General features: G+C 43.3%; 1 protein-coding gene across 1 annotated transcript in view; it reads right to left on the bottom strand.

Moving 5' to 3' along the window:
- Positions 1–288: 288 nt before the first annotated feature.
- The window catches only part of ntrk3b (neurotrophic tyrosine kinase, receptor, type 3b), a gene marked incomplete at its 3' end in the record, with an annotated part of 127,726 nt that continues 116,627 nt past the window's right edge, over positions 289–11,387 (bottom strand). The window contains exons 13-16 of the mRNA XM_080539054.1: positions 9,699–9,922; positions 8,267–8,510; positions 2,754–2,912; positions 289–474 (exon numbers count right to left, since the gene is read on the bottom strand). Coding sequence (XP_080395180.1) covers positions 289–474; positions 2,754–2,912; positions 8,267–8,510; positions 9,699–9,922 — 813 coding nt within the window. The remainder of the gene's footprint in view (positions 475–2,753; positions 2,913–8,266; positions 8,511–9,698; positions 9,923–11,387) is intronic.

The raw sequence follows: 11,387 nt of genomic DNA, 5'->3' as shown, positions 1-11,387 counted from the left end.
TTTGTATTTTTAGTGTATTTTATTTTTAGTTTTTTTGCAGTTTTTGAGAAAAAGGTCCTCTTCATTGAATAACTATACATCATATATGTAAGTAAACAAAATGTAAAAGTGCGTGTGTTGTTGATACTTTTTTTATTTTTTATTATCCAGTATATCGAAAAAGTGTAACAGGCACTTAAGTCCTTCCCAAACTTGTAGGTGTTTTGACAGTGGAGCAGTAAGGTACAGGTTGTTTGGTTATTCCTGGTTTGTGTCTGTCTGACAAGGAACAAGCACATCCAACCAATGCTAGCCCAGGATGTCCAGGTATACCGGAGTGGCTTTTCCCATGGCGTAAAGGACCTTCTGAATGTCCTTGATGTTGAGTCGTTGCTGAGGTTCCCTCTGCCAGCAGCCCAGCATGATGTCATACACCTCCTTGGGACAGATCCGAGGCCGGTCCAGAACACGACCCTGCGTTATGCACTCGATAACCTGTGGAGAGAGCAATACAGGAAAACATAAACTCTTAGAACAAACGGTTCTTAATTTGGCCCTGTAGGTGCACCGTTTGAATCCTATTTGGGCTCCAAGTGCAGTTAGAGTACAGTTAATGAACCCCTTTGGGTTCCATTTAGAATGTTGAACATTCAACCCAAATGGTTGTTCAAAGGGTGCCCCTACAACAAGGGCCAGAATTTTTCGAAACATACACTGTGGGGGCCGGACTTATATTTATTTAATTAATTAATTAAGCCATAATTTGCATATTATTGTTTAATATTTTCACTTTCTTACCAAATTAATGTTATTAATGGCTTATTATCAGTGTTAACAGACTCCTGACACCTATACTGCAGCCAGCCACCGGGGGGCGATCAAGATATTTTGGCTTCACTTCATTGTAATAATTTTCAGTTATCAATCAAGCAAAATGTCACTCTCAAACAACCTGAAGCGTAACCTGAAGACGTGGGAAAATGCAGCTTTAATGAGGAATGGACTGACAAGTACGCATTCATCTTGCCAATTATTAAACTAATTAGAATTAGTTTCAGCTTCCCTACTGCAAACATAAATATTCCGTGGGCCGAATGGGAAGCTGGTGACCCATGCCCTACAGGGACAAATTAAGAAACTTATTTTTGGAATAACTTTTTTAAAGAGTGTAGAAAATGTGACAAATAATAACAAACGTGTGGTCGCCAAAGCACCAGAGAGCATAGAGTCTAACACTACAAGATAAGGCCCTTACTGTAAATATTATTAGTCTTTCACTGTCTTTGAGTTTGAATCACAAATTATTTACAATTACAATTACAAATGATTGTATAACAACCCAACAACATTGTTATCTGTATTGGTGTAGCATGGACACATAGCATACATTTTAGCTACATCTAGCAACAGTTACGTGATCAATCAGCTACGTATTATGAATCACTGCCATTGAGGACACGCTAGAATAGTCCCAGAGCTCACAGGTACATTAAGACATTGGGAAATTTCATTTCTATGTCAAGAACAAGAAAATATTGATGTTTCAATTGCTTGAATTATGAGGGCAAAGCTACTTGTCGGGTTATTCTTTGAGGTCAATTTAATTTTCTTGCTTTACAAGAGTAATCCTAATTGAATTCCATTGATTCACCACACCCCTCTCCAATGAAAAAACAAACCAATCATGGCACAGCATCAATATATCATTATAGAGGGTTGTGCTGATCCTCAGAAATAAGTGAAAAGCAATAGTAGCATTGCTTCAACAGCCTAATTCAATCTAAAGTGCCCTAACAATATTAGTATCTTTCTTGAGTTTTCACAAACTTGTTTTAATCTGTAAACTGGAAACATCAACATGTGAATGAGAGCTTGGGTTGGGGCTGGAGTTAGGGCTGTACCTAGGGTTAGGGATGGAATTAAAGCTGGAGTTACAGTTGGGGCTGGAGTTAGGTCTGGAGCTAGGGTTAGGATTAGGGCTGGTGCTAGGTTTAGGGTTAGGGCCTGAGCTAGGGTTAGGGGGGTTGGTCATCCCTATGTTCCCACAGCCATATGTTCCCACAAGTAATCATACTGTAAAGGAATCTCTGTAGGGTTAGGGTTAGGGTATGTATTCTATATTTAGGGTTAGGGTTACGTTGTATTCTATATTTTATATATAAATTGTTATGGCTGTATTGATTTAAAAACCCAATAATGCTGTGGGTCCACCAGACCCGCGAACATTGGCTGAGTAACGAAAAACAAGAACAGCACACACTGGTTAATCTGAGGAAACATAGGGCTGTGGGAACATACACACCCTGCCTACGTGGCGCTAATAGTATTAGCATAGGATATTAACCCTTGTTGTGAAATTAAGCCACGCTTTGGACTGCTTTTTCCTAGACTCCGCCATTATGACTTGTTGCAAGTGTTTGCAATGCGCAACTGTCAGCGCATGTGCAAAACATGCCGGCATCGATAAGAGAATCGATAATCTCGAATGTTATTGATACCGATGCATCGAAAAATGTGTTACCGATTCTAACTGGAACTGGTTCTCGATTCCCATCCCGAGGCTGGAGCTAGGGTTAGGGTTGGGGCTGGGGTTAGGGCTGGAGCTAGGGTTAGGGTTGGGGCTGGGGTTAGGGCTGGAGCTAGGGTTAGGGTTGGGGCTGGGGTTAGGACTGGAGCTAAGGTTCGGGCTGGAGCTAGGGTTGGGGTTATTGTTGCAGTAGCGGTTATAGGGGGCAATCGTATGTGAAGTGAGACCAGATGGGATAGTACAGTACCTCATTGTTGCCAAGCTGAAACCATGGCTGTTTTCCATAGGTGAAGATCTCCCACATGATGACCCCGAAACTCCACACATCGCTCTCCGTAGTGAACTTCCTGTACATAATGCTCTCCGGGGGCATCCAGCGGATAGGTAACATAGTGTGTCCTCCCACCTGCCACAAATCAGAGGTCAAAGGTCAGTCAAAGGTCAGAGGTCGTCAGTAGGTCACAGATAAGTGGTAGTGTTATTTTTGGATGACTTGACATCAATAAATTATAATCATTTATATAGGGATTTATATAGTGCTTTAACAGTTACCCAAAGCGCTTCACATTGTACGGGGGAGAAATAAGGTATTCCAGACACCACATAACATACACAATAAATAAACACAGAGGTCATCAGAAGGTCACAACAACACACTTCACATGCTTCTGGGGATGCTTGTCCTTGCAGGTCTCAGATATTAGGCTTAGCATCTCATAAAAAACTACTGTACCATAACAACAGACATTAGCACAATGCTAAAACTCTGTCTTCGCTATCTGGCACCTGTCCCAATGTGTTGAATAGGTATTAAACCATATTTTCTCGTCTTTGAATGACAATAATCCACAAAGCACATCACTACTCGTATACTAAACAGAAGCAGTCTCACGGCATGAAACCATTACAGAAACTGTTCCGTCAATAGAAAGAAATGGCCATCTTTCCCAACCTTGTCATACTGTTCTCATGAATATGAAAGGTACTGTATGGCCAGAGTACTACTGTATCCAGTCAGTCCAGTTTCTTTTTTTAAGATTTTAGTTAGTTATCATAAATTCTGAGACATTTGACATCTTTAAACCAAGCAAGACCTGTAATGGAGTTCTCATCACACCGTAAATCCTCTAAAGCTAGATATTAATCGATTAAACAATCAGCCATTAATCATCCCGGCCCCTCAGCTTTCATTAGCCAGAATTGTTAGAAAATCTATTTCCTATTCATGTCAATGACACTGCTTTAATCATCCCCCTGACAGGCCCAACAAGACTGATGCAGCAATGAGCTGCAGGATAAGGCTCATTGTGCAGCGAACGCCCCGGGGTCAAAGTAAAGTATTGACTGGAAAAATTTAAATAATAAGAGGCATGACGATTTCGTACACAAGCGGAGACATTGGACTGCTAAAGCAGCTGCCTGATTCTCAACCTTTGTTTTCCATGAAGCATGTTTGAGAAGTAATACAAAAGAGGCCTCGTGTACTGTAGCCTATTAGAGCTAGCCATGTCAGCAGCATTCACTACCCACAACAACAGGCAGATAGCTAGGCTATTATATACATTTTACAACCCCCTATCCCCCTTCCCCGCCCCTCCAAAGGCACTAGGGGAGGCTAAGCCTCTCCTTTATATTGCAAACCTATTTTCCAGGGCTTACAGACGAAGAAAACTTGTTTGTGGCCTGGTGTGGAGGGAGAGATATAATTACCGGTATTTTTTTTTTTTTTTTTTTTTACAGTAATACATACCACATTCAGGACCTAGTCGAACACTGAAAAGTGTTCTAAGAAGCTGTTTTCCCCTGCTTTTCCACTTAACAGTTCAGATATCTGTGCGTCTTCACTGCGAGTGTCGTATAGCATTTTAAGTATCAGAAAGTTCAACTCTTCTCGCTAATTACGTCCCAGTTTCATAGCCTATTTTCTTTGAATGTCAAACACATCCTCATTTGATTTTGACGCAGTCAAACCGCATTTCTCTGGTATTGATCGCAGTGTGTTTTAAAGAAACATTCGTTTTGTCAATCTGCCAATAACAGTTCCTTCTCCTTGAGTGTAAAATGGAAAAGTCCTCTGGTTTGGACACTAAGTACATCTATTTAGTCTGAGAGGACTGTCTAGTCCCAGTGAGTTATTTCCTCTGCAATATTTGTAAATGTCTTTGGGGATTTGAGGTGGAATAAGCTGGTAAACCCCTGGCACAGACAACGCTGTATACTTTTTAGAAGGATATCATGACGCTACAATATTTACAGACATGGCCTAGACTCTCTTTTCAACATCTGTAGCTCTGCTCCAACTAAAAGCTATATCAATATCACTGCATTGTGCATGTTGTTAGTACTCCATTTTCCTGGGCCTTTTTCTCCATCTCCATCTTCAATTGTGTTGAAATCCAAATTAGGCAGCTAGATGATCCTCTGATAGCCAAGAGAATAGAGGCCAGAGTTTCACACCCCCAGAAGCAGAGCGATAAGACATGGAGGTAATTACGTTAAACCTTAAATGGAAATGTCATTTCGTTAGTGGCCTGTAACTCTGAATCTAAATCCATCCTCCGATCTCCCTTTATCGAGATGGCACAGCTCAGAGTGCTTGAGGCCCGCGATGCCACAGAAGCTCTGTTTTTGCGTCTCTAATTTGAATCATGTTAATTTCTGAAAGTCCAAAGGCCTGATGTTCTCAGGGTGTAATTGAAAACCACTCACAGTGGCGCTGTACTTCTGAAACCCTAGATCAAACTATGACCTCCAATTGTAGTGTTATACACAATGTTGAGCCAATATTGACATTAAAACCAGCACGGTTGTGTGGTGTATGGGAATGGATAGGTCAAGGTGGATTTAGAATGTGGGTGTGAGTGGGTTTGGCAGGGGTTGTATACTTTTACATCCCCTTGTGAAGGTTTAGAAAGATTAAACAAATTAATTAAGTTCCTGTTAGTCTAAATGACTTATCTGAGGTCCACCCTGCCCGCTGCACACAAGGGTAAACCGCCACAGATGCATGCAAATGATCCCAAGCACTGCTTGGGGAGAGGGAAATTAAAATTGGCTCTGCGTCTCTCCTCAAAATGATACCACCACGGTATCACCTTGGGTTTTGGTGGCAAGGCTAGAGCAATTAGCTAGCGTTGGTAACGGCGGGGGGGGGCGGGGATTCAAAAACGTATAAAAACATTATAATTATAAAAAATAAAATAATTGCCTATAATTATGCTCATATTTCCCACTCAATGTCATATCTGTACCCTGGCATGCCTCTTAGGGGAGGGAGGAACGAGTCTGTGTTGCTGTGTAAACTGGATTAGTGCCCTGTCCCACCGTGGCAGGGGATTGATTGGATTAGCAACGCGGAGAGCAGAGCAGCATGGCAGGGGATGGATTACTGGCCCAGTAGGGCTTCTCACTGGGCGCTTTACAGCCCGCCGTGAGCACTAGGGGAGAGCGCTGGCACTGAGGGAGCCCGGAGACCTCTTAAGGGGCCTGATAACAATCTAGACACACACTAGACTCTCTCTCTCTCTTTCTCTCTCTCTCTATTACCCCCTCCACCCTCTTTTCCTCCCTCTCTCTCCCATCCAAAGAATATCTGCACTTTCCGAGCTCAGACGGCAGCAGACACGAATTCACTTTGAATTCCATTCCCATTAGGCCAAAACCTGCTGGGTCTCTGCTAAGGATAGATAGTGTAGGATGCTCTGGTGCTAACGTTAGTGTACTGTATTCCCTCCTACGGTTCCTTGTAGGTGTGTGTGTGTGTGTGTGTGTGTGTGTGTGTGTGTGTGTGTGTGTGTGCGTGTGCGTGTGTGTTTATACCAAAAGTGTTTGATTTGGTGCTCATCAGCGCAGTTTTCAGAGACTGTTGCTTGATTAATTATGCAGAGAGGATGTCTGCTTCTTGAAAAGATGAAAACCTGGCGACCGTTTCTTACAAAGAAAAAAGATAAATAGAAGCTCTGACCTAATCAACCTGCTCCAACGTAGTTACTTTGGTATACAGATATTTGTAATGTCTAGACTACTAATAAATAAGTCATTATATTCGTATAACTGACAAAATAGTCCCTTGTACAGCATGATCAAAGCCTATGCTAGTTCTATACTGTACTATCCATGAGCCACGACTATTCACAGCATGTTTAATCATAGACTAATACTACAATTTGCTGGGTCATTGAGACTCACAGATAAAGATGCAATGGAATTGAAACCTCCATTTGTTTTGGGGGGGACAGACCTAATCCTACTCATTTATATTAACGACACACCACGCTATAACAATCAGGTGGCAGAGAGACCGTCAGTGTGCATCTGTTCCACAATAACAGGCACCATTAGCCTGTCTGCTGGCGAAATGTCCTGAATCTCATCTTATCTCCCTCATCTCTCTCTCTGTGTGTTTGCCTCCTGCGGGGCATCGTCTTGGGAGCCCCGGAGGACAACAAATGTCAATATGACTAGTCAGCGATGTGAGGATCGTGTACTTGGCAGGGCCTTCCTATTTATAATCACTCAACGCGGGGAATGTGTCCAATACAGTTACGACCTTCTAATCTCTGGGCTCTGTCAATATTTCTCTCTCTCTCTCTCTCTGTGTTGTCTGTCTGGCACAGATGCTATCAGAGACATGCAAAGCCGGCCTCTCAGGCCCCCGGAAAGATCAGCATCAGTCTGTCCCTGGCTCCATGTCTGTCCCTGGCTCCATGTCTGTCCCTGGCTCCATCTACAAACGCTTCTTCTCTTTCTTTGTCATTGTCTAGTTGCAGCAGAACGCTCCATCTATACTGTAGGACATGTTTGTGTCTGTTTTGTATAGGCACGATTAACTAATCCATTTCATCTGTCATCATCAGTGGTGAAAGTTTCGATCATACTGCAAGATGTTATTAGCTCGAGTAAATATTGCAGTGTTTTCCAAATATCTTGTGAGATCAAGGTTAATTTGTTGTTCATTTGATCGATGTTTGCATCTAATTCAAAAACATTTTTCTGACTAATAGAGTTTGAACAAGTACAGAAAACAAAATATATTTCTACTCGCAGTGATTTCCAATAACTGCACTAGCAATTAACCTTGACCAATATTTACACTTACACTAGAGGTCAGCATAGCGCTGATTGGCTGAGACAGCAAACATGTTTACTGTAATGTGATGATGATTATTAGGACCTTAAAGGAACAATCCACTTTTTTTGGGCAAAAACAGTATGAGTAACAATAGTAAATTAAAAAGAAGAAGGAAAAAGGTCAAACAAGATAGGCTTTGTTCCTCCGGGACAGTATTACCTTTTCACCATCCTGATGCATTTAAAGGATGAAATGGGTAAAGGTGTTCAGGTGCCAATACAGAGTATACATTTCAAATCACCTTCCCAACTACCTCACTGGTACTATTCTGGTGCGTGAGGATGTTGGGAACAAGACACAATTCATATAACGTTAAATAATTTGATTCAACATCAAATGCTACATTGAAATGTATACAGTATGTGTACCTAGAGCAGTGTACCATAAAGCAAGCATAGACCATGCAAGACCGCAGGCATAGACCATGCAACACCGCAGGCCTAGGGTCACAATGTTTGATTTCCCTGTTTCAATTACTTTAGGCACTTTAAGCCAGCGTGTAAACCCTGCTTGCCCAGGCCACCGTGCCGTCGGGCAAGCTAAATCACACACACTCTAAAGTAATCGAAATAAAATCGTAACATTTTTTACCCATTTCTGCAACGGAGCGCCCATACGTGTGTCCTTACCCTGTAGTAGTCGGTGCTGTAGATGTCCCTGGACATGCCGAAGTCTCCTATCTTCACCAGCAGGCCGTTACCCACCAGACAGTTACGCGTAGCCAGGTCTCTGTGAACAAAGTGCTGGGAAGAGAGGTACATCATCCCCGAGGCGATCTGGGTGCCGATGTGGAGCATCTGGGAGAGGCCCAGCTCCCCGTTGGTCTGCAGGGGCTGTCCGTCCACCAGGATCATGGCGTCAGGTCCATGGGCTCTGGAGGAGGAGGAGGTGGACACCATGGAGGGTTAGAGTTTTTCACCGATGCTACAATCATTTTCGGTCGGTCTGCTGCACACCAGAAGCCGCGTGTCAAGAGCCTGTCATGGCAGCCCCCGGCGTCCGCCCAGAACCCGGTTGTGTTTTTGAGAGTCAAATTACTGCAAACGTCTCAATACCAAAGTGCATACATCATTGTCACTTGAGCAGAAACAGTCACAGTTTCCAAGAATTACACGCTTGCGCCCTTTCACTCATCAACTTTTTGGAGAGAATAGCGCCGTTGGCTGATTACAGAAGTGGCACCATGGGGTGACTGCTCTATCTATCTATCTCTCTCTCTTTCTTTTTTTTTCTCTCTCTTTTCTCACACTAACCCTCCCCCCTTCTCCCTCAGTCACTCTCCCTCCCTCTCCCAGTCCCTCCCTCCCTCCCTCCCTCCCTCCCTCTCCCTCCCTCCTTCCCTCTCTCTCCCTCCCTCCTTCCCTCTCCCTCCCTCCCTCCCTCCCTCTAACTCCCTCTCTCTGGATGTGGTCGAGTCCTGATGTATTCCTCAGAGATAGCCTGCCTGAGCATGGGCCCCACTCCTCCACTTCATCCAGGTATCAAAGGTGCAACAATCCAATGTGTTCAGAAAGAGAGAGAGACCTATTTGCATGTCAAATACCCTATCTCTCCTGTTGCTCTGAAACAGCAGGCCTCTCTGTGGACATATCATTAATTCAATACACATCTTATCTGCATAGGGATTAATTGGAATCTGTGACCGACGTTACAACATTCTGGGAGGCCAGACTAGAAAGATTTGTGGTGCCTTGCACCTTGCAAGAAAGAATTTCATCATTGAAGGGAGTGCCCTTCGATGCAGAATGATTTCTAAACTGAACGCTTCAAGAGGTTTTCACGAGAGAAGAGTCTTTTTGTTGGCCCTTTTTTCCCCCCCAAAGTCTCTCTAACTTCAATCAAATACAATAAAGGCTATGATTTACCACACAGTTGGTGGAGCACACATGGCAAGGGGTTTGATGGTGACTGCACCAAAGGTAATTCCTCCTGGTACTGTGTCTGTGTGCGTGTGTGTGTGTGTGTGTGTGTGTGTGTGTGTGTGTGTGTGTGTGTGTGTGTGTGTGTGTGTGTGTGTGCGTGCGTGCGTGTGTGCGTGCGTGTGTCAGTGAGTGACATTACCTGAGGAACTTGTTGAGGTCCCCGTGTTTCATGTACTCAAACACCATGATTAGGGGGTCCCCGTCCACACACACCCCATAGAACTTGACGATGTGGTCGTGCTGCAGGTTGGTAAGCAGCTCAGCCTCCCGCTGGAAGTCCTTCCTAGCAGACAGGTTGGGGTCCTTCAGGGTCTGTGGACCAGAGAGGATGTTTGGTTTACTGTGGGTTGATGTCAGTGGAGGCTGGTGGAGGTAGAAATGTCTGCCTGCTGGTTTATGTTGTCTATAAACGTACTGTAGACAACCTTGGGTAGACAGACCCAAATCTGATGATGATGATGATGATGATGATGATGGTGATAAATACAGTATATTGACTGTACAGTGATATTAGACTGCACGGCTTTCATAACAACAAACAGATCTTTCATAATTCATATCGCTGTGTCGTAGATCAAAAAATTAATAGCAGTTTTTGATCTAGCAGACAGAGGAGTTAGAAGTCGACTTTAGAAAGTCAACTTTCCGGGGGGGGGGGAAGGGGGAGGACTTTCTAACTACAGTGCAGCAGCTCCTCTTCTCTGTGCCTGGAGGAAGGATGGTCCCAATGTTCTGGTGCATTCACAAAACACATTTCCTCGATCCGTAATAGGATAGAGCGCAGGGCGCATTTATCCCCTTTGAAGTGGGTTACATATGAAATATGAAATCCTGATGGGATGTCACTATGACCCTGCAGCCTCACAGAGCACCGCAGCGTCCCCAGCAGAAAACTCTAATAATGATAATAACGTGCGTATTTCAGCTGCCAAGGAAGGAACGCCACGCTTCATCATACAGTGAAAAATACAGGAAAGTAAGTTCTGTCACTTGAGCTTTCTGCCCTTGACTTTTTTTCTCCCAGACAGCAACCTACCATTATTCCATTATTATGAATGTACATGCTGTACTGTTTGTCTGGACATTATATGATATATTATACAATATATATATATATATATATATATATATATATATTGATGATGCTCTACAGAGCAGGACAATAACACAACAGTGTCCTTTGTTTGGTTTCTGATCAGGGCCCAGTATTTCAAGACTTTTACATCTGGATCAGAATGACTGATTATGTTATGCTATGCTATCCAGGACCAGATCAAGCTGGATAATTTCCCCTCTGCAACTCAAACTCTGCCAGATCAAACCATCTGATCGACCCATCTGATCCAGGAGAGTGAAAAATAATCTAGATAATTCTGATCCAGATGAAAAATTAAGAAATATTGAGCCCAGGCTACTGTATTTGCCCTTCGACCTTAATGCTGTGCGCTTCAGCATTCTAGAGGATCATAGAGTTGCCGCTGACAGGCAACCACTGACAGGTTTACATGCAGACCTCTTCTCTTTTCTTAGTATTTGACGTTGCAGGAATGTCCCAGAAAAGTAGAGGAGGTGAGATTTGAACTCACAACCTTCAGATCGCCAGGCAAGGATTTAACTCCAGAGCCACTGACAAGTTCACATTCAGACCTCTTCTCTTTTATTTTCTTTGTATATTTGACATTGGGAGTTGCAGACATTGAGGAATGTTACAGAAAAGTAGAGGCATGATTCAAACTCACAACTCCGTCATTGCCAGACATGGATTCAACAACAGAGCCACCAACACTTTGATGCCTTCCTTTTGTATATTTTGACATTGAGCATAGCA

This window comes from Nansenia antarctica (assembly GCF_963989245.1).
Source record: "Nansenia antarctica genome assembly, chromosome: 9".
Classification (NCBI taxonomy): domain Eukaryota; kingdom Metazoa; phylum Chordata; class Actinopteri; order Argentiniformes; family Microstomatidae; genus Nansenia; species Nansenia antarctica.
Note: the sequence above shows the minus strand (reverse complement) of the source record. Positions and strands in the feature narration are given on the sequence as shown.